This window comes from Procambarus clarkii, chromosome 22, assembly GCF_040958095.1.
Source record: "Procambarus clarkii isolate CNS0578487 chromosome 22, FALCON_Pclarkii_2.0, whole genome shotgun sequence".
Lineage (NCBI taxonomy): Eukaryota > Metazoa > Arthropoda > Malacostraca > Decapoda > Cambaridae > Procambarus > Procambarus clarkii.
In genome coordinates this window covers 14,991,770-15,014,021 of record NC_091171.1, presented here as the reverse complement: position 1 = coordinate 15,014,021, position 22,252 = coordinate 14,991,770, and the positions used below count along the sequence as shown (strand labels likewise).

Sequence of the window (22,252 nt, the reverse complement as noted above, 5' to 3'; positions counted from 1 at the left end):
TTGAGGGTCAGTGCGGGAGCCTGAACTTCGCGATGCTGATCTATCCGCTGGGTCGGGTTTGACTTCGTCGGCTGTTCTGCTTCCTTCTGGTACGTCCCTTCCGCCTCTCTCGCGATCGCTGGATTCGGACTCCGGGGGCCTTTGATTGGTTGCTGTGTCGCCGGCTTCCTCTTGGGTTTTTCGGGGTTCAGTGCCCTGGCGCCTACCCAAGTCCTCGCTCGATATGTTTACGAACACGTCGACCCCTGGCTGGGGCTTTGTGACCAGTGCTCACCAGGCCGGCCAGGGATGGTGGGGTCCATCTTTCTGTCGTGCCCACAGCACGGTGCGGGAATTCGCGGCGATGTTGTTTGCTCTTCGGGGACTTCGCATTGGCTCTTTGACGCTGTTCGCTTCGGGTGACTCGTCTGCTGAGTTCTCGGAGTTTGGCTCTCCTTGCAGTTCACGTGCGGGGAATGACCAACGTTTTGGCCGACAGCCTGTCTCGTTTCGTTCCCCTCTCCACGGAATGTACGGTCGACGCCGGCTCCTTCCGTTGGCTTTGCCAGACATTCGGACGCCCCGAGGGGGACCTCTTCGCGTCGGCTTGGTCACGGCGCCTTCCCCAGTATGTGGCACATTTTCCCGACTGCGAGGCTGTTGGGGTTGATGCCATCCGGCAGGACTGGATGAGGTGGGGGTTACTTCACCTCTTTTTCCCGGTTGCGCTGTTGCTCCGTGTCCTGACTCGCTTGGAGACTTACCAGGGAAGAGTTCTCCTCTTGGCCCCATGGTGGCCGGCCCAGCCATGGTTTCAGGCGCTGCTTGCTCGGTGTCCGAACCAGGAGGTTTTCCCGCGACTCCGCCACTTCCAGCAGATCGGACCTGTGTGTCACGTGGCTGGTTCGATCTTCTCCTCGAGTCTTCGTGTATGGTATGTTTGACTCGACTTTATCATCATCGCTATGTTAATCAAGTGGCTTCCTTATTAGTGTCCCACCTGCGGGCTTCGTCTCGGCAGCAGTATGAAGTTTCCTGGCGGTCCTTCCAGTTCTTCTTACATCTTCGTCGTTGTACTTCGCTTTCTGTTACGGTGGTGTTGTCCTTTCTCTCTTAGCTGTTCCAGGACCGTCTCCTTATGCCTAGCATTGTTGCCTCATATCATGCGGTGCTGGTGGAGCTGCTTCAGCTTGCTTTCGGTATTGATGTTACGTTTGCACCGTTTCGCAAGCTATCTCGGGCATTGTTTCACCTCCGACCTGCTCATGTGCTCCCTGAACCGTCCTGGTCATTGGACAGAGTGCTCTCTTATCTTTCTTATCCTCGGTTTGTTGTGGCCCCTTTGGTTCAGGATTGTTTCTCCAAGGCTCTTTTTCTGTTGGCGTTAGCCTCTGGGGGAGTCGGTTTGGTGAGCTTCATGCTCTCCTCTGGCGTAGGGGTTTCTGCTCTTTCGGTCGGGGCGATCGGTTTGTTCGTCTGCAGCCTTCTCCTTTTCTGGAAAAGAATGAGACTGCTGCTTTCCGGAGGGGTCCCTGGGTTGTTGATGCTTGGTTGGTTAGGCCGGGGGTGCATCATGTTTTTTGTCCGGTTGCGGCTCTTCGCCGTTATTTGCGCACCACGGCTTCTGTGTCCGTGGACACGCTTTGGGTTGATCCCATTTCCCTTCTTTCCTGTTCGCGGGTGCAGGGCTCCCAAGTCGTCCGCAGGGTTATTCAGGCTAGCCAGCCTGCAATCTGTCCCCGTGTCCATGACGTTCGCAAGTTCACGGCTCTTGCCGCCGTCTTTGGCAATATGTCCTGGGCTGACATTCAGGTGCGTGGATTTTGGTGATCGAACAGTGTCCTGGCTGCTCGTTACCTTGTTAACGTCCCTGGGCCCAGTCGGGCCTGTGTCGCTTTGGGTCAGAGGATGCAGCCAGTTGTCTTGACTTCGGGTTGAGGAGATCGAAGTAACCACCTCCTGGGTAAGTCCTTCTTTTTTCCTCTGTGGATAGTTAGCTCCGGGGAGCCGTTGGGACTCCCCCTAGAAAACCAACGCTGAATGTAATGAAACGCCATTTTCTGGGTGAGACCCGGAGGCTCCCCGGCATCCCTCCCTCCTTCCCGTCGGTTTACGTTTTTTGCGTGTTTTGACATCCAGCCTCAGAACTGGGGTGTGGATCACCGGCGCAGTAGGTCTAAGGCTCTCCCTTTCCCCTCCCAGGGAGGGGGGAGCTGCGCAGACGGCGGCGTGGCAACAGGTGACGTCCCACTAGTTTGCTCATTTTTGTTTGGGGAGTTCTATCCAGTTGTTTGGCATTTTGGAAGCAATATTTTCACCAGAATAGGGGTTTGTTTTGGGATACAGTACTTACCTTTCTGGGTGCCTGACCCGGTCGATGGCAGACATAGAATGCTTCCAATTACACAGGGGCTTCTATAGGCCATTGCTCCCCTTGCCTCTCTGAGGGAGCCAGGTTCTGGCTGTGGTACCTGGTAGGCTCAAAGAACTCCATACACATGATAGATGCCAAAGTCTGACTTTAGCATATCAGTCTGGATAGCTCCAGGGAGCCTCTGGGTCTCACCCAGAAAATGGCGTTTCATTACATTCAACGCTGGGTTTTTGATAATCATATTACTATAATACTGTTAAGTAACTTCAAGCATTTTTAAGCACAAGTTTTACATAATGTATTGAGTGTAAATTTTATTGTAGATGTTGGAAAAGATGTATTTATAATATCTTTTTCTGTGGAGAGCCCCTTCGGCTTCCCAGAGCTATACCGGGCTGATGTGTATATATTAGACCGGGGCAACAGTCAATCGATTAAGTTCTAAGCCTACCGGGGAGCAGAACTAGAACCTGGCCTCCCTCAAGAGAGGCACAAGGAGCAATGACCTAAGCACCCCCGTGTAATTGGAAGCAGTCTTTTTCTGCCATCTACCAGGTCAGGCACCCAGAAAGGTAGGAATTCCAAAACAAACTACTGCTGATCAAATAAATTGCAAACCGAAAGCCGAACTAGCATTGAACTCCCCAATCAAAACCAAGGAAACAAGTATGACGTCACCACAAACGCCGCACATCCTTTTGCACAACACCCCCCTCCCTAGAAGGGGGACGGGGAGGGGTCCCAGACCTCTACGCCGGCAACTCTCCTCAGTTCAAGAGTCTGCTGTGTTGGTGACGGTCAATCGCTCTCTTGCGGCCCATGCACCTAGGGCCGCCTTCCCTAGGTGCCCTGTAAGTACTGCCTTTGCGGTCTCAGGGTTATCTTCCATGAGCCGTTCAGGAGCTACTACCTTCGTGTGTTTCTGTCGCTGCTCGGTGATTGCCGGCCCTTGGGGGGGCTCAGTTTGGATGGTTCTTACTCCTGTTTCCCTTGGGTTAGGAGGTAGTTTCGTTGCTGGCTGGGGTGCGAGGTATTGTGCAGCTATCTGATATACGCATAGCAACCGGTTCTGTTCTCCTGGAGACGTTGTGCTTTTGCGGGGTTTTTCTTTTGTTTTTGTTTTGTGTTACCTGGCGGGGGTCTTCCAAGTGTGGCAGTAGGACCACAGGTAGGTTTTTGGTGGCCCTCTACTAGGTCCCCGTGCTTGCACATGTCGCAGGGGTTCAGCTTTTAGATTGTTTGCTTGGTAGCTCTGGGATAAACTGTTAGCAGTACCTCGCCTGGGCTTCGCTTAGCAGTCAACCTAAGGGCCCTGGAAACCCCCATTGGGGCTCAGTGGTCCAATGTTATTACCTAAGTGTAGTTACAGGATGAGAGCTACGCTCGCGGTGTCTCGTCTTCCCAGCACTCTTTGTCATATAATGCTTTGAAACTACTGACGGTCTTGGCCTCCACCACCTTCTCACCTAAGTTGTTCCAACCATCTACCACTCTGTTTGCGAAAGTGAATTTCTTATATTTCTTCGGCATCTGTGTTTAGCTAGTTTATATCTATGACTTCTTGTTCTTGAAGTTCCAGGTCTCAGGAAATCTTCCCTATCGATTTTATCAATTCCTGTTACTATTTTGTATGTAGTGATCATATCACCTCTTTTTCTTCTGTCTTCTAGTTTTGGCATGTTTAATGCCTCTAACCTCTCCTCGTAGCTCTTGCCCTTCAGTTCTGGGAGCCACTTAGTAGCATGTCTTTGCACCTTTTCCAGTTTGTTGATGTGCTTCTTAAGATATGGGCACCACACAACTGCTGCATATTCTAGCTTTGGCCTAACCAAAGTTGTGAACAATTTCTTTAGTATATCGCCATCCATGTATTTAAAAGCAATTCTGAAGTTAGAAAGCATGGCATAGGCTCCTCGCACAATATTCTTTATGTGGTCCTCAGGTGATAGTTTTCTATCTAGAACCACCCCTAGATCTCTTTCTTTATCAGAATTCTTTAAAGATTTCTCACATAATATATAGGTTGTGTGGGGTCTATGTTCTCCTATTCCACATTCCATAACATGGCATTTATTAACATTAAATTCCATTTGCCAAGTGGTGCTCCAGATACTTATTTTGTCCAGGTCATCTTGAAGGGCATGACAATCATCTAAGTTTCTTATCCTTCCTATTATCTTAGCATCATCAGCAAACATGTTCATATAATTCTGTATACCAACTGGTAGATCATTTATGTAGACAATAAACATCACTGGTGCAAGAACTGAACCCTGTGGTATTCCACTTGTGACATTTCTCCAGTCCGATACATTGCCTCTGATCACTGCCCTCAATTTTCTATCAGTCAGAAAATTTTTCATCCATGTTAGTAGCCTACCTCTCACAATGTAGGAGACCTCTGAGTCCCACCTCGCCTTGTGCGAGTTTGAAGGTTGCTCTGTCCTCCTGTTTTGGGGTGACATTCACCATCTGTCTCCACCTTGCTGCTTGTTAGGGTCAGTGACACCTATGACCCGGAGTCCTGCGAGTGGTGTTCTTTGCTTGTACTCCATTCACCCAGTCCACTGAGACTGATATTTGGGTGCAGGCAGTATTATCGTTGCATGCAAGGTTTAAGTTCCAGCAACGTGCGAGGTTGGTTGCCTTTCCGGATGCCCCGCTGCTGCCTTGCTGAATAATACTGTAGTGAGACTCGGGTGGCTTCGGGGATTGCCCCTTCCGGATCAGTGGCGGAGGTATTCGAATTTGGTCCTCCTGCTGGAGCTTTTGGGCCATGCCAGCGGGCCCCCTTCGTTCCTGCTTTTCCGGTGGACTCTACTTTTTCTCTGAAGGCAGAGGGTTTGGAGGACGGCTCGGCCCCGGGTCCTGACGTGCAGGGCTTGTTGTTACAGGGGAAGGGGATTTTTCCTTTCCCCATTCCTGTTCGTTTCTGTTATGCGTTTGACTCCTCCCCGGGTTCATGTCCGAGTTCCCTTGGGTTCTTCGGTTCCCTCCTTCCGATTTTTTTTTTTTTTTTTTGTCTTCCCGCATCCTACGGAGGAAGGTGTGGGAGGCCCCTTGCGGCTTACCTCCTGCGAGACCCGGATTACGCCTCGATAATAAGCCTTTTTTTTGAGTTTGGTTCCTCTTGTCTTTATTGGGTGCATTACAAAGTGCTAGAGTCTTCTGGACTTACAGACTGCCTTTTCTTCTTTGGGGGGCTTGGCATTCGTCCTGTCAGAATGCGCACTTGAACGGCGAGATTTGCTTACGGTCATTCAGGTTTTCCTGGGGGTGAGTTGGAGCACGTCAAGGTATGCTAGTTCGCTCCCGTTCTTCCTTATGATGTCGGCCAGGTGCGGCTTCACATGCAGGTTCCCTTTCGGCATCCCTGGTGGCCGAGGATTTGTGCACCTGTGGGCACTTGGCTTCGGTTCTTGCGCTTCTTTTCCCTGCTGGAGCTGTCTTTGGACTGTCTCGTGCTGGGAGTGGAGGAGCTGGGTTCCGGGCCAGTGTCTTGTGTGCTTGCTTTGGCAGCTCGGGCGCCGGCTGCTTTGGTGAAGTTGTATGCACCGTTTTTGAGGGAGGCGGTGTCTGTTCTTCGCTTCTCGCCTCACGTGCTGACAGGCGGTGCTCGTCCAAATTTTGGAATCGTCTTGGACCCTGGCTCTTAGATTTTCATCACCTTTTTGTTCGTTACTGGTTGCAGAGTCTGCGGTGGTGCTTTTTCTACATGCGGCTTCGCTTCATCCTGTGACGGCCTTTGTTGGACTTGTAGGTTCTCCGGGGGGGGGGGGGGGCAATGGAGGTCCAGCTCGGAAGGGTCATGCCAGATCTCGGGGTTCCTTCGGTCGTCGTAAGCCAGTAGTGCCAGATTCGGGGCCAGCACCTCTTCTGGAGCTGTCGGCATTCTGGTCGCCGCAGTGATCGCTCTTAGCATCGGTTGGGCTCTCGTAGGGGTCGTTGGCCTTTTCGTGGGTTGCTCCGTTGACGGGGCGATAGGGGGGAGGCTCGCGCTGTTTGCTCTCGCCTGGTCCCACAATTCATGGGCATTTCGGGTCATTTCCTCCGACCTGTGGTGGCATTGGGTTGCTCCTCCTTCGAGGGGGATCAGGGCTGGCAGGGCAGGCCTCTTCTCCTGTGCTCTGTCAGGTCATCCTGGGGTGGGTTCGCTTCGGTGTGGTCGAAACGACAATGTCCCTCAGGTGGGTTCCACCTGTTTTCAGTTCCGAAACGGGACTGTGCAGATCTGTGATTCATACTGGACTTGTCTAGTCTGAATCCCTGGGACTTTTGCCCCTCCTTTGGGATGACCACTTTGTCTCACGTCCTGCAGCTTTTGGCACCGGGTGCCTGGATGGTGTTTTGGGTCCTCCGGGACGTGTTTTGGTTTTATAATTTTATTGTACGTGTCCCGATTCATCCGGGGTTCAGTGACTGGCTCGGTTTTGTCGTGGGGCGACAAGTTTACTGCTTTCATTGCCTTCCATTCGGCTTGAATCTGACACCTCGAGTGTTCACACGCTTTACCGGGTCGTGGTGACCTGTTTGCTTCTGTTAGGGGTTCAGGTTCTGGCTTACCTCGACGACTGGCTGGTGTGGGCTGCCAGCCAGTTCGCATGTCTGCTCGCCAGGGATATGGTTCTTTCCCATCTCACCGGGTTCAGGTTCATGGTGATCTGGAGGAAGTCCTTTTTGGTTCCCTCTCAGGTTCGGACTTGGCTGGGTCTGGTGTGGGACTCATGGACTGCTTCTTTGTCTCTCCCTCCTGCGATGCTGTTGCAGCTGCGGTCCCGCCTCCGGCTGTTTTTGGAGGGCACTCGGGTCACACATCTGTTGTTTGAGCGGCAGTATGAAATTTCTTGGCAGTCCATTCGGCAAATTTTTATCTCTTCGTAGGTTGTTTTCGATTCTGATTGGATTGTTTTGTTCTTTCTCTCTTAGTTATTTCAGGACCGTCATCTTATGCCAAATTCTGTCGCCTCGTTTCGTGCTGCGCTGGCGGAGCCGCTGCAGCTTGCTTTTGGGGTGGATGTCTTTTCTGCTCCGTTCCACAAGCCTTCTCGGACATTGTTTCACCTCCGGCCTGCTCATGGACCGCCTGAGCCGTCCTGGTCGTTGGACTGGGTGCTCTCTTTTCTCTCTTCTCCTCGGTTTGTGGGGGCCCCCTCAGTTCAAGACTGTTTTTTTAAGGCTCGTTTCTTGAGGGCTTTGGTTTCTGGGGGTCGGGTCAGGGAGCTTCATGCCCTCCTCCGGCACAGGGGTTTCTGCTCTTTCGGTCCTGGTGGTCATTTCGATCGTTTGCAGCCTTCTCCTTCTTTTATGGTGAAGAATCAGTCTGCTGCTTGGGTTGTTGGTACTTGGTTGGTTCGGCCGGGGGTGCATCATGTTTTGTGTCCAGTTGCGGCTCTTCGCTGGTATCTGCGTGCCACGGCCTCCGTGGCAGGGGACATGCTTTGGGTGGACCTGGTTTCCCCTTCTTCCCTGTTCCAAGGTGTGGTTCTTCCAGGTCGTCTGCAGGATTATTCTTTCCAGCCAGCCTAGGGTCTATCCCAGTGCCCACTACATTCGTAAGTTCGCGGCTTTGGCTGCTGTTTTGGGGAATATGTCCTGGGCTGACATTCGGGCACAGGGCTTATGGAAGTCGAAGAGGTTCCTGGCTGCATGGTATTTCGTTTATGTTTCTGGGCCTTCTTGGGCGTGTGTAGCCTTGGGTTGCAGGTTGCAGCCATTTGTCTCGACTTCGAGTTGAGGAGCGAGTGATGACCGCCTCCCGGGTAAGTCCCTCTTTTTCTTTATCTTTGGGTAGGTAGCTCCAGGGAGCTGAAGGGGCTCTCCACAGAAAACCAGTGTTGAAGGTAATGAAACGCCATTTTCTGGGTGAGACCCGGAGGCTTCCCAGCATCCCTCCCTCCCTCCGGTCAGCGGTTTTTCATGTTTTTTGATACTCAGCCTCTGAACTGAGGAGAGTTGCCGGCATGGAGGTCTGGGACCCCCCCCTGTCCCCCTCCCCGGAGGGGGGGGGGTTGTGCAGACGGATGCACGGCGGATGTGGTGACGTCATACTTGTTTCCTTGGTTTTGATTGGGGAGTTCTGTTGCTAGTTCGGCTTTCGGTTTGCAATTTATTTGATGAGCAGTAGTTTGTTTTGGAATGCCTACCTTTCTGGGTGCCTGACCTGGTAGATGGCAGAAAAGACTGCTTCCAATTACACAGGAGTGTCTTTAGGCCATTGCTTCTCGTGCCTCTCTTGAGGGGGCCAGGTTCTGGCTCTGGTCCCCGGTAGGCTTAGAACTCATTCGATTGACTCTTGCCATGGTCTAATATATACACATCAGCCCAGTATAGCTCCGGGGAGCTTCCGGGTCTCACCCAGAAAATGGCGTTTCATTACATTCAATGCTGGTTCTTTGCAGAGGACATTTTTATGTAATTGTATTTATTGTTGTATTTTTCTAATTTTTTAAAAATATTTTTGGGTGAGATTTGTATTGAATTGGTAATTGGGTTTAACCTATTACTCTTATCTCACACATTATTTTTATCATTTTTTTTTTAGCTTAATGCTTCCACTGATGGGAGAGAAAGAAGATTCAGTTGTAACTTCCAATTCAATCAACTCAACTCCTGCATCAGATACTTTTTATACAGCTACTTCTGTTCTTTCCCCTGACCCTTATGACCTGACATCACCCTTGTCTCCACTACCTCTTGATGCACCTCACTCAGGAACTGAAATGGATAAAGAGGAGTCAAACAAGGGTGCTCTTGGTGCCTTTGTTGGTGATAGAAGTGACTTCGTTTCTAAAGTGCCTAAAGAAAAAGATGCAAAAGAACATGATATATCACAGTTTGAGAAAGATGATGAAATGTGTGCGTCTGTGTATAGATCTCCTAATGTCAGTGATACTGAAAATGTGTCAAAAATATTTCCACCTAATGATAAGGATGTTAGTGATATAGATGAAAAGTGTTTACCAGCTGTAAATGATACCGAGTTAAAAGGTACATGTAATATTATTGACAGTGGTGCTTTTCTCACGTCTCCCATCCTTCAAGTTGATGGCCGTTCAGAATTACAGGGATCTCCTGCTATAGGCTTAGAAGCGACATCTACACCTATTAAAGCTGGAAGTACTCGAGGGCTTGGAAAGGGTTTTGGAAATAAATGCAGCCAGTTATACGATAAAGATAAAAAAGAAAATTCAAGTTCTTTTTTGTACAATGTAAATGGGATTGAGTTTTCTGAATTAAACAGTGTATCATTGAACAGAGATTCCGGTAACCCTAATTTATTTGAATCTAAGTTAGATAATGGCAACACAAAATCAAATAACAATAATGGTTCTTCGGGAAATGGAAACATGGAAGTAAATCAATCTCAAGAACTGGAGCCTGAGAAAAAATACGTTGATAGAACTTTATTAACTAGTGCAGAAGACAGTGATATACCGAGTGATGGAACCAAAAAATCCCCAGCTTGGTACTCTGAGTTGGACGGAAATGAAGGAAGTGCACTAATATCTACAGATACTGAAGCTGCGAAAGCAGCAGAGGTGCTTTTAAGACTGAGGGAAAGCAGTGATAATTCCAATATCAGCATCAATGAGAAGGTATTGTGTGCAGTTGTTTAAATTATATTGCTATAAAATAAGTACAAATCTTATTATTTATTTTGGTTATTGTGTATTGAACTTAAAATAATAGTATATGTGCATAAGGTATTAAAAAAAAGTTTGTGCTTGAGCTTACTTATTTCTCATCACAAAATGGTTCATTCAAAGTGTCTTGCATACACTATTAGGAAGTTCCCGAGAACTCTCTTTGTTTTATATATTTCTGAGCAAGGCCCCACAGTTTCCGAGCCCTTAAGCTGCTAAGGGGTCCTGAGGAGATTTACACCCCTGTGCGCAAGAAAAAAAACTTTAAAAAATTATTTCATCTTCTAAAAAGTTAATTTGTGTTCCCTGAGCACGGGAAAAATAAAAAAAATTACAGGTGACATATTTTGGGCGCAATGGGCCGAGGAGGTCTAGCAAATTGTGGGCGTCGACAGAGCAGTCGTCAGAGCCGGTCAGCGTCATCCGAGCTGACAGGTGGGAGTTGCCACAAAGATATTATTACTTAATCATTTCAATGTCACTGATTGATTTTTCTTATTTTTTTTGCAGTAATATTATTCTATAGTGTGTATTGTGATATATTTATATAATAAAAGGGGTGAATCATTGCTATACTCGAAAGTATGGTGTGCATATTAGTGACTCAATTATTATGTTCATAAAACAATAAACAAATAGTTTTGCTGTTATTACACTCTATACACATGTTATATATAAGTATATGCATGTTTTGTTCACCATAACAAACCATTAAGTTGGTATTGTGACTCGAAAAACGAGGAGTGACTGCCACACACCAGCCAGCCACTCGTTGCCACTCCCTCAACAACGCCTCACTCACCCACTTTCTCCTCCTACCATCCTGTTTTTTTATTTTATTCACTATATACAGATACTATATATAAGTAGCTACATGTTTTGTTCAACACAACTGTACAACTACGCTGATATAGTTAGTTAAGTCACTAAGACTCGTCACTACACACAAGTCAGCTGGCGGCTGCCTCCCTCACTCATTCAAGGTCACACACACTAAACTTTCTCCCCCAACAATACCATTTGTGGTGTTATTACACTATATACAGATGTTATATATAAGTACCTATATGTTTTGTTCACCACAACTGTACAACTAAGGTGATATAGATAGTTCAGGCACTAAGAGTCGTCACTACGCACAAGTCAGCTGGCGGCTGCCTCCCTCACACATTCAAGGTCACAGGTACTAAATTTCTCCCCCAACAATACTGTTTGCAGTGTTATTACACTATATACACACATTATATATAAGTATCTACTTGTATACACAGTAACTGTACACCGAAGCTTGTAGAGTGCCCAAAGAGCATAGTGGCCACCCTCTACATGGCTAGACAAGTCATGCAGACGACGCCACCTCCGTCACCCAAATGGCTCCTCCCAACATAATCCTTTTGCTGATATTACACTAATACACACATTATATATAAGTATCTACATTTGTGTTCACCATAGAGAACCACTGAGCTGGTATGGTGAATGCAGACAATAAGAATGCAGACAGGAGGCCCACACAGTCAGTAAATGTAAATGATCTCCCTCTGTCCCTCAGCATTACTCCTCCCACAGCACTAATTATCACAACAATCCTGCTATTATCACAATCCTGGTATTTTTATCACAGTCAGGGGTCATCTGTAATACTGTCTTCACTAAATAATAGCAGTTATATATTTATTTTAACATTTTTTGGCGATGCTGTGGTCACAAGCTGAACAGCAATGCTGTTCGCTCATGCTGCGTGCGCCAGCCTTGGTTGCTCCAACAGTACTGTGGTTCTCACACTGGAGAATATTGCCCACGATTTTTTTTTTAAATGGTGTCTGTTTACAAGAGTCCTGAGGAAGCTAATGTGAACCTCGGCTGCATGCGCCTAGGGTTACCTTCCCTAAGTGCCCTGTAAGTACTGCCCTTCGGCCTTTGTATTACCTTCCACAAGTTCCTTGGGTCCTGCCTCTGCTGGGCTGTTTAACTGCTTGGTTTATCGGCCGCCCTTTGGGTGCTTGGGGGTTTTGCCTCCCTTGTTTATCTTAGGGTAAAAGGCAGTTTGCACTGGTACGGGGCACAGAGTGCTACGCAGTTGTTTTCACCATACATAGCGGCCGGCTCTGTTCCTTTGGGTACGTTGTCCTCTTGCGGGGTTTTGTTTTTCTTTTTGTTTGCACCTTGTGAGGGTCTGCCTTGCTTGCCCCTTGGAATCTGACCTAATACAGTTTTCTTATGGTGGTGCCCCCTGCTAGGCCCCCATGAGTGTGCACTTCCCGGGGGTTCAATTCTTAGAAGGTTGTTTGGAAGACTTGGGCGCCAGTTAGCAGTACCCTGCCTGGGCTTCCCTGAGCATGAGTTCCATCTCAGGACCCTGGGAATCCTCATGGGGGTGCGTGGGTCCGGTGGGTGTGACCCCTGAGTACCCCCCTCCTTTGTGGGAGTTCGAGGGTTGCTTTGTCCCCTTGTCTCAGGGTGACTCTCATTGTTTTTGCCTCCGTCTGCTGCCTGTGGGGTCGGTGGCACCTTCGACCCGGAGTCCTGCGAGTTTCGTTGCTTGTTTGTGACTCGGTTACCCGGTCTTCTACTGACTATGTGGGTGCAGGCAGCACGATGGGTGTTGCATGTTGGGTTCAGGTGGTTGCAATGCGTTTGGTTGTTTGCTCCCTGGAAGCCCTGAGGCTGCCCTGTTTCGGTTGTTGTGACAGGGCTTGGGGGTGTTGATTGCTTCAGTTTTGTTCCTTCCTCGCTCCCTGTTGTGGTTTAGTCTGGTATTCCCCCCCTCCCCCTTCCTCCCTGCATCCGGATGCTTTCCGTCTGTGCTTTCAGGGTCGGGGCGGGGATTCGATGGTCTTGAGACTCGGGTGGTCTCGGGGGTTTCCCGTTCCGGGATAGCGACGGAGTTTGAGGCATTTGAGCCTTTTCCTCCAGCCGGGTTGTATGAGTCTGCCAGTGAGCTCCCTTCCCTAATAATTTTCCGGCTGCCCTGGCCTTTTCTTGTGAGGCTGGGGCTTTGGGGTGACGACTCGGCCCAGGGGCCTGCCGTGGAGGTCCCTGGGGTTGGGGAGGGGCTGACTTGGGGGGCCTCAGGCCCCGATGGACCTCACCGGGGTTTTTTACCCTCAGTGCGGGGCTTGCGGTTACGGGTAGTGGGGTTTTCTGGGGGGAGCCCCATCGGCTCCCCGGAGCTTTACCGGCTGATATGCTAATGTCAGACTTTGGCATCAGTCATGTGTATGGAGTTCTAGGGCCTACCGGGGACCACGAGCCAGAACCTGGCCCCCTCAGGGAGGCAAGGGGAGCAATGGCCTATAGAAACCCCCGTGTGGTTGGAAGCATTCTATGTCTGCTATCGACCGGGTCAAGAATCCAGAAAGGTAAGCATTCCAAAACAAACCCCTATTCTGGTGAAAATTGCTACCTAAGCCGAACTAGTGAATAGAACTCTTCAACAGAAAACAAGGAAACTAGTATGATGTCATATGTCACCGCGCCGCTGTCTGCGCAGCTCCCCCCTCCCCGGGAGGGGGAAGGGGGAGCCCCAGACCTCCCACGCCGGCTATCCACCCATCAGTTCTTCGGCTGATGCTATAGGCAATGGTTATGTGCTCCGGCTCCAGTGGTTGTTTCAGCACTGTACCTAGAGTGTGGTGTCTGTTTTCTAGGTGGTGCGTGAGCCGGAGAGTGATTCTTCAGTACTCGGGCTGCATGCGCCTAGGGATCCCTTCCCTAGGTGCCCTGTAAGTACTGCCCTTGGGGCTTGGGGCCACCTTCCACAAGTTCCTTGGGTCCTGCCCCTGCTTGGCCGTTTACTGCTTGGTTTTCGGCCGCTCTTTGTGTGCTCGGGTGTTCTGTCTCTCTTGTTCGCCTTAGAGTAAGGGGCAGTGTTTGCACTGGTGGGGCGCGGGGTACTGTGCAGCTTGTCTTTACCAATCATAGCGGCCGGCTCTGTTCCGCTTGGGTACGCTGTCCTCTTGCGGGGTTTTCTTTTTCTTTTTGTTTATCTACCTAGTGGGGGGTCTGCCTTCGTTCTTGCCCCTTGTGTCCCTTGTGTTCTGAGTATTTTCTGGTGGTACCCCTGCTAGGTTCCCGTGAGTGTACACGTCCCGGGGGTTCAGCTCTTAGAAAGTTGTTTGGTAGCTTTGGGTGCCGGTTAGCAGTACCCTGCCTGGGATTACCTGAGCGCGAGTCCTCTTAAAGTAAACGCTCGGGACCCTGGGAAACCCCTGGGGGCACGCGGGTCCGATGGATGTGACCCCAGAGTCCCCCCCTTGCTTCCAGCGAGTTTGAGGGTTGCTCTCACCTTTTGTCTCTGGGTGACTCTCTGTTTTGCCTCCGTCTGCTGCCTGTGGGGTCGGTGACACCTTCGACCCGGAGTCCTGCGAGTTTGGTTGCTCGTTGTGGCTCGGTTACCCAGTTGTGCTAACAAAGCGGGTGCGGGCAGCAGGGGCGTTGCACTTGAGCCTTGGTGGTGGCAACGTTCTCGTGGTTTCCTCCCCGGGAGCCCCGGGGCTGCCCCGTTGTAGTTCGTTTTGGGACTTGGGGGTGTTGGTTGCTTCGGTTCCATCCACGCCCCCTTGTCTTTCCCCTGGTTCACCCTTCCTGCCTGCATCCGGTTCCTTACCATCTGTAGGTTCGGGGCCGGGTTTTTGGTGGTGTTGAGACTCGGGCAGTCTCGGGGAATTCCCCTTCCGGGGTAGTGACGGGGGCAATTTGGGCCTGTTCCTCCAGCCGTGTTGTATGAGTCTGCCAGTGGGCTCCCTTCCTTAGTGTTTTCACGGCTGCCCCGGTTTCCTGGTACGGCCGGGGCTTTGGGGGAACGGCTCGGCCCCGGGGCCTGTCGTGTAGGTTCCCGGGGCTGGGGAGGGGCTGACTTGGGGGGGCCTTGGCCCCGTTAGGCCCCGTGGGGGTTTTTATCCCCCTCTAGGCGGGGCTTGTGGTTACGCGGAATGGGGTCTTTCCTCCCCACTCGCTGTACGTGCTGTTGGACGTCGGCCCCTCCCCGGGCTCGGTTCCTTGGCCTTTGAGTCGGTTGGTTCCGTCCTGTGGGTGGATGTTTCCTCCCTCCCATTTTTGGGACGGTGTTTTTGTCATGTTTCCCCGTTCGATGGGGTTCTGCGTGACTTCTGATCTCGGGTGCGCCTGCGCCTTCGTGTGCCTTCGGGACTAGCGTTGGCTTCTGTGTTCTCGAGGGTACGGGAAGGTTTTTCGCTACTTCCATCTCCTTGTGCCGCCTGGGTTTCGGTGGTCGCGCCCGAGATCTTCTCGCGGCTCCGCCTTTTCCTGGGCTCGGGGGGGGGGCCTTGTCAGGGCTGCTTATGTTCTGCCTCGTGGTCTCGCCTCCGGTTGGTGGTCGGGTGGCTTCGTGGTAGGTGTCCCACCTGCGTGCTTCTCTTGGCGGCAGTATGGGGTATTTTGGCGGTCCTTCCTTTTCCTGTCCCTTCTTAGGTGGTTACTCTTGTTCGCTTGGTTTACTCTCGGCTTGGTTTTCTAGTGGGGGTTGGGGGCCGTCGTCTTGCCACATACTGTCGCCTCTTTTCGTGCGGCGCAGGCGGAGCCGCTTCAGCTTGCTTTCAGTCTTGGTGTTGCTTCTGCACCGTTAGTCAGCTGTCTTGTGCGTCGTTTCACCTCCGGCCTGTTCGTGCGCCGCTTGCACCATCCTGGTCTCTGGTCAGCGTGCTCTGTCTTCTCCTCGGTTGGTAGTGCCCCTTCGGTTCCGGTGTGTTTTTTCGTCAGCTCTTTCCTTTGGGCCTTTGCCTCTGGGGGTCGAGTCGCTGAGTTTTCTTGCTCCTTCGGTTTTAGCGTTTTGGTTGTTTGATGGCAGCAGTCTCCATCTTTTCTGGCGCGGGGTGGGGCTGCTGCATTCTGGAGGGGTCCAGGGTTTGTTGGCGCTTCGTTGGTCGGGCCGGGGGTGTGTCGTTTTTGTGTTCAGTGGCGGCCCTCCGCTGTTGTTTGCTTGCCACGGCGTTTGGGTCCGGAGCGCGTTTTGCGTTGATCCGGTTCTGTTCTTCCCGGTTCGCGGGTGATAGTGTCCCGGGTGGTCAGCCGTGTTCTTGCGGCTAAGCTGCCTGTGTTCTTCCCTCATGCCTGAGGCGTTCGTGGCTTTGCTGCTCTCGCTGCCGTCTGGGCGACGTGGCCTTGCAGTCTTTCGGGCATGGATTTTTGGTGTTCGTGCAGGGGCCTTGCTGCTCGTGGTTCTAGTGTTGTTCCCGGGATTTTTGGGGCTGTGGCGCCTTGGGTTGGCGTTTGCTGCCGGTTGTCTCGCCTCCTTGGGGGTGCGTGGTGTCCGCCTCCCGGTTTTGTCCCTTTAGACCTTCCTCTGTGGGTAGTTAGCTCCTGGGAGCCGAAGGGGCTTCCCCCAGAAAACCAGCGTTGAATGTAATGAAACGCCATTTTCTGGGTGAGACCCGGAGGCTCCCCGGCAACCCTCCCTCCCTCCGGTCGGCGTTTTTCGCGTGTTTTGACATCCAGCCTCAGAACTGATGGGTGGATAGCCGGCGTGGGAGGTCTGGGGCTCCCCCTTCCCCCTCCCGGGGAGGGGGGAGCTGCGCAGACAGCGGCGCGGTGACGTATGACGTCATACTAGTTTCCTTGTTTTCTGTTGAAGAGTTCTATTCACTAGTTCGGCTTAGGTAGCAATTTTCACCAGAATAGGGGTTTGTTTTGGAATGTTTACCTTTCTGGATGCTTGACCCGGTCGATGGCAGACATAGAATGCTTCCAACCACACGGGGGTTTCTATAGGCCATTGCTCCCCTTGCCTCTCTGAGGGGGCCAGGTTCTGGCTCTTGGTCCCCGGTAGGCCCTAGAACTCCATACACATGACTGATGCCAAAGTCTGACATTAGCATATCAGCCGGTAAAGCTCCGGGGAGCCTCCGGGTCTCACCCAGAAAATGGCGTTTCATTACATTCAACGCTGGTTTTTTCCTTCCCCCCTCTGCATACGAGTTGTTGGGTGTCGGCCCCTCCCTGGGTTCGGATCGTTGTCCCTTCGAGTCCGTTCGGTTCCGTCCTATTGGTAGGTACTTTTCTCTGTTTCTACCCCCCTTTTCTCTGGGGCGGGACTTCTCCGTCATGTCGGGGTCATGTTCCCCTATTATCGGGGTTTCTACATGACTTTTAGTCTTGGGTGCGACTGCCTTTCTGAGCCTTCATGATATTGTTTGCTTCTGTGAGATCTCGGGGGTTCGGGAAGGTCTTTGATTCTTCCCGCATTATTGGAACGTCTGTCGTCTTCTGGTGAAGCTTACCTCCGGAAGCCTTTTGGACGCTTTGGTCCTCTTCCGTGCTTCTTGGTTTTCGATTCTGTCTCGTTCTTTTGTCATTGTATCTTCTCTCCGTGCTCTGTCTAGGCACTGCTAATATTTTGCAATACTCCTTGTTGGTGCCCTCCCCGCTGGGCGGGGTTGTTCAGTTCGGACCTCATGCGGCCTGTGCATGTGCTGTGGGAGTTTGTGTTATTGTGGACAGTGTAAACAAGTGCTGGTGTTCCTTTTTCTCCCGGGTGCTTTGCCTCTCTTGCTTCTCTCATCTCTCCAGTCTGTGCCCCATAGATGCTGGGGGTGTTCTGGATTGCCGCTATGGGGAGGATGCTGGGGTTTCCCTGCTTATGGGTGTGGGGCGCCTCATTTGCCTCTACCCTACTCTTCTCCTGCAGGTGCAGCTCCAGCCTTCTTCCTCTGGCGGTGCTCCCAGACTCCTCTCAGCTATGTTGTGTCATGACACATTCGTGCCTACGTTCTGCAGGTGAGTTTATGCGGTCTGGCGTCTCTTTCGGCCAGGTGCTGGTTCATGGATACAAATATACGAACATAAGAACAAAGGTGACTGCAGAGGGCCTATTGGCCCATACGAGGCAGTTCCTATTTATAGTCATCCGGTCCCACTCATATACATGTTCATCACATGCTTTCAAGTTCTCCTTGAATGACTCAAGAGTTCAAGAGTAAATCAAGGAGCCCTACCTTTGCCGTGTTACAAGGTAAAATGGTGGAGGTAAATGTTATGGGATACATGTTACACTGGATCAGGGTGTTATGAGGTGACATTTTGCTGTGGCTTGATACTGGGGAATCTTGTTGGGGTTTGGTTGTGGTGTTTTGTTTGGCCCTGGCGTGTTTCTTCCTGGGGCCTGTTACCTATCGTACGTTACGGCTCGTGATCCTACAGCAGCCAAACTTTAATACGTCTAGGGATACGACACAACTGCTGTTCTCAATAGCGAATCACCAGTATAACCCCTTGATAAGTAATGAGCACAATAAATAATAAATCTTCCTAGGACTGAAGAATAGATAAAACAATTTTATATAATTATATTCAAAACAGTATAATATAAAAACACAGATGGTAAAGTTAACTTATAGAATATGAAAGTATAGTCATGGCACAATATATATAATAGTAATTATGGCAACAAATGAATAATAACAGACTTATCTCCCACATGTTACTCCTCCTAGTTCCCCGAAGCTACTGAACTCTCGCTCTGTCGCCACCCACATTCTCACCTCCCGTCTGCCTCATCCCAGGATGAGGGATGGAAACTAAGGACTTTTTAATATTTTAAACTAATTGAACAACCACTTGTTCTCAAAACACATAAGACTGCAAGTTACATATAATAGTTGCTTACAAAATATACAAGTACAATGCCACCTGTTTAATTACAATATATGAACCAATTTCTAACTAAATAAAAGTGACATCTGGAACTCTCAAACTGAACAGGTCCAGCTTTCCCGTATCAATCAGGAAATAGACTTGTGCAAAGGCAACCGCTCTCCTGTCCCCTGACACTGCCAAACCACACGACAATTTACCCAAAACACAATGTGTGTACATATACATGCAATGATAAAATAAAATAATATTTATTTTAAATTTATATACGTATTCTGCTAGGAGTACGTAACACTTCCACCTCCAAGAAAAAAAATGCAATAGATTGAAGATATATGGCATTTTTTCAAAGTAAAATGTATGACACTTGAGATTTATGGTATTAATTACACCAAACATGTATAAGTAATAAGAACACATCTCTGGACAAAAATGAAAACACTCCAAATATAGTTTTACAGGAAACTCAGAAATTTCAGTCTTATGACTATGTTCTACATATGTGTCACTGGAGTATGCAAATTTATCTCTCCAAGGTACTATCTCATTTATTTCACTTTGTTTTAGATCATATTTCACACTCCTATCTACATTATCATTAGTAGCATGAATAGAATTGTCAATAAAGGTAGCTGCTTTCACACAGTTATCATGGCAATTTTGCTTTTCATATGTTTCTACTATTTCTCCAAGATCAGTTTCATTTTTCCATGTGATTCCTTTTCCACATGGTGAATTTTCCCAAGACAGCCTCGATTTTCCATTACTCCCTTTTTCTGGAGCTGAACTGCTTAAGTGAAGCAGGCTGTATGTTGAGTTGAGTTGGGACTTCTCCTGGGTATGCTCTGACACAGACATCTGCTCATCATCACTCTTGATCCTCTGTGGAACACATACTCTCGCCCAATGGATACTAAAATTAGAGAAAGTAGCATTAAACCTCACAATTATGCATAAAACTTTCCCATTCATAGAACCTTCCGAAACACAAGACACCGACTTATCAAACCTTTGACCTTCCAACCAAGAAATACAACTCAAGATTAGTGCAAAGACTACCTGATCGAACTGACTCAGATGATCCATAAGGAACACAGAAATCAATTGCCTCATAACTCTGTCATAACGATCAGTGAAAGAAAACAGGCATCTGCCTAGGCACCATATCTCAATCATAACTCTCAAGACAAGTTCACACCCTCTGATGGTGAACTTGAACACAACACCCACATTCATCAACCGTCTAGTCTTCCAAGAGACTAAATAAAACATGCCGAAAACGTTACAATCCTCACCATCACTTCCCAAGTGATTTACGTCTGATGACAACCAATCAACCAAGAGGTTTAAGGGTCTTAACATCTTGAAGATGAACAGCAGATTACCTGGAAAACGCCCAAGGACAATCTGAAACCCTTCACAATGATTAACTCTAGGTAGGATAACCTTATCCCCCAACTTGAATTGCACACCTGGAACCTCAAACATCTGCTCCCCAGTATGATTAAATCCTTCACCCACAATATGACTCTGAAAATCAACACCACACTTGAGTGGAACATACACTTTTATCACTCGTGCATCAAAATTAACTGGATCTGAATATAGAGACACTGCTCTAGCATAACTCACCACTTCCTCAGAACTGGATGCACAACCTACTTGAGTAAACTCTCTCTGCTCAACCACAAGGCTTGACAAAGATGTCCCACAGTCCATTACTTCACAAGAAAATGGCTCCTGCAGAATAAAAGTAGATTTCAACATCCTACACACACTCTGACTCAATGTACACAATGAGAAATACTTACTCCACATAGAATAAGAATCACAACTCTGCAACTTAGATCCAATTGCTACTTTACCACTCTTAATGATCTTACCAAAATTTCCTCCCATGACTTCTGGAGCTGCTTGGAGTACTGTCTGCTCACAATCAACAATATCACTACCAAGCTGGGTCACATCCTCACAGACAACTGAAGAGGGAGGCTCAATGGGTCTCCATCTACTCAACAGAAGCTGATCCTCTGGCTGCTTTCCCACACTCTCCAAAACTGGATCTACAGTACAGACTGTCTCCTTGCTTCTCTCTGAAATCTTAGGGTCAGTTCTACTCAAAGCACATAAATGAAAGGAATCTGAAGCGAGCGGGCAAGTAACAGGTAGTTTGACCTCCTCCCCTATTATATCACCTTGACTAGGGTGAGGCGGGGCCTCTACAACGGACTTACTCTCGACAACTGATTCTAAACTTGGAGTGAGCGGGAATACTTCTGCCAACCCGACATCTTGTCCTAAACCATTCACTTGGCTGGAATACAGAGTCGTGGCTTTTAAGTTTCTCTCAACTCCTGGCACAACGTTCGTAGTGAGCGGGCAAGACAATGGTACATGGACATCCTTTCCCAATTTATTGGAATAAAGCAGAGTCATAGTATCAGGCTTACTCTCAACAACTAAATCGGCCACACAGGAATCTGGAACAACCACATCCCACTTCTCCACTGAAGGGGTACTGGTTACTGGAACAAATGCTTGAGTAACAACATCAGAACTGACAACTGGATTTATAAGAGTACTGACATCAGCACAGGTAGAAGGGACAAAACCATCTTCTACAACAGGTTCATTCATAGAACTAACTTCAGCACAGGCAGAATAAACATGGTCTGCAACTGGCTGTTTACACAAACGGGGATCAATCTCACCCACAACATGATTTATGGCCACATCATTACCCAATATAACATCCACACCTGGGATGGGCAACTGTGTACTAACACCCACAGTGCATAAACGTGGTGTAATGGTGGATCTGAAATTAATGTCTATTAGAGGTACAGTTTTACATCCTGCAACACTCTGAAGAACAACAAACTTTCCTGTCTCTCTCTTTTCCACATCAGAAAGAATACTGGATGAAATTATGGTTTGGGAAGCACCTGTATCACGAAGAATAACCACTGGCTTCCACTTCCCATTAATACACAAGACTTCACCTGAAGACATATATGGTGAATACTGTTTCACCCAATTGGGGTTTACAGTTACATGTTTATTAGTAAGTTTATTTTGCACACCTCTGCAATAAATGAGACCAGTTGGTCGTAACTCAGGGTGCAATATAAAACATGAATGAATTCCATGGCCTTTTCTCTTACAATGGGAACAGGACCTTACAGTGGACACACTGGTAGAACCAACTGTAGGTTTAGAAATAACCTTATTATTATTTGACATTCCTGACAATGTAGTAGCAGGGTTAGATTTTGTAAGAGAAGAGCTCATGGGAGTAACTGGAGTACTAGGACTGGATGGATTCTGATAAGGAGTACGGTGAGCATTATAATTTACTCTACGACTAGACTTAGGTGAAGTGGCCGTAAACGGGGCCTTAGTCAGCAACTCATGCTCATCCGCGAGCTTTGACAGCTCATCAATGTCTGTTACATTCTTTTGTTCTGCCATAAAAGTAGACAACTGGTCTGGGAGACATGACAATACTTCTTCCATTATGAGAAGATTCTTTAAAGCATCAAAATCAGTGACTGAAAGTGACTTTAACCATCTGTTGCAAAAATTCGTCTTCTGACGAGTAAAATCTGCTATTGTCTGATCACTTGTCCTCCTTAGATTTCTGAAC

At 48.9% G+C, this 22,252-nt stretch overlaps 1 protein-coding gene across 1 annotated transcript in view; it reads left to right on the top strand.

Annotated features, from left to right (window-relative positions):
• Klp98A (kinesin-like protein 98A) overlaps positions 1 to 22,252 on the top strand; it is a 404,256-nt gene that overhangs the window by 146,048 nt on the left and 235,956 nt on the right. The window contains exon 16 of the mRNA XM_069329479.1: positions 8,895 to 9,948. Within this exon, the coding sequence (XP_069185580.1) occupies positions 8,895 to 9,948 (1,054 nt within the window). The remainder of the gene's footprint in view (positions 1 to 8,894; positions 9,949 to 22,252) is intronic.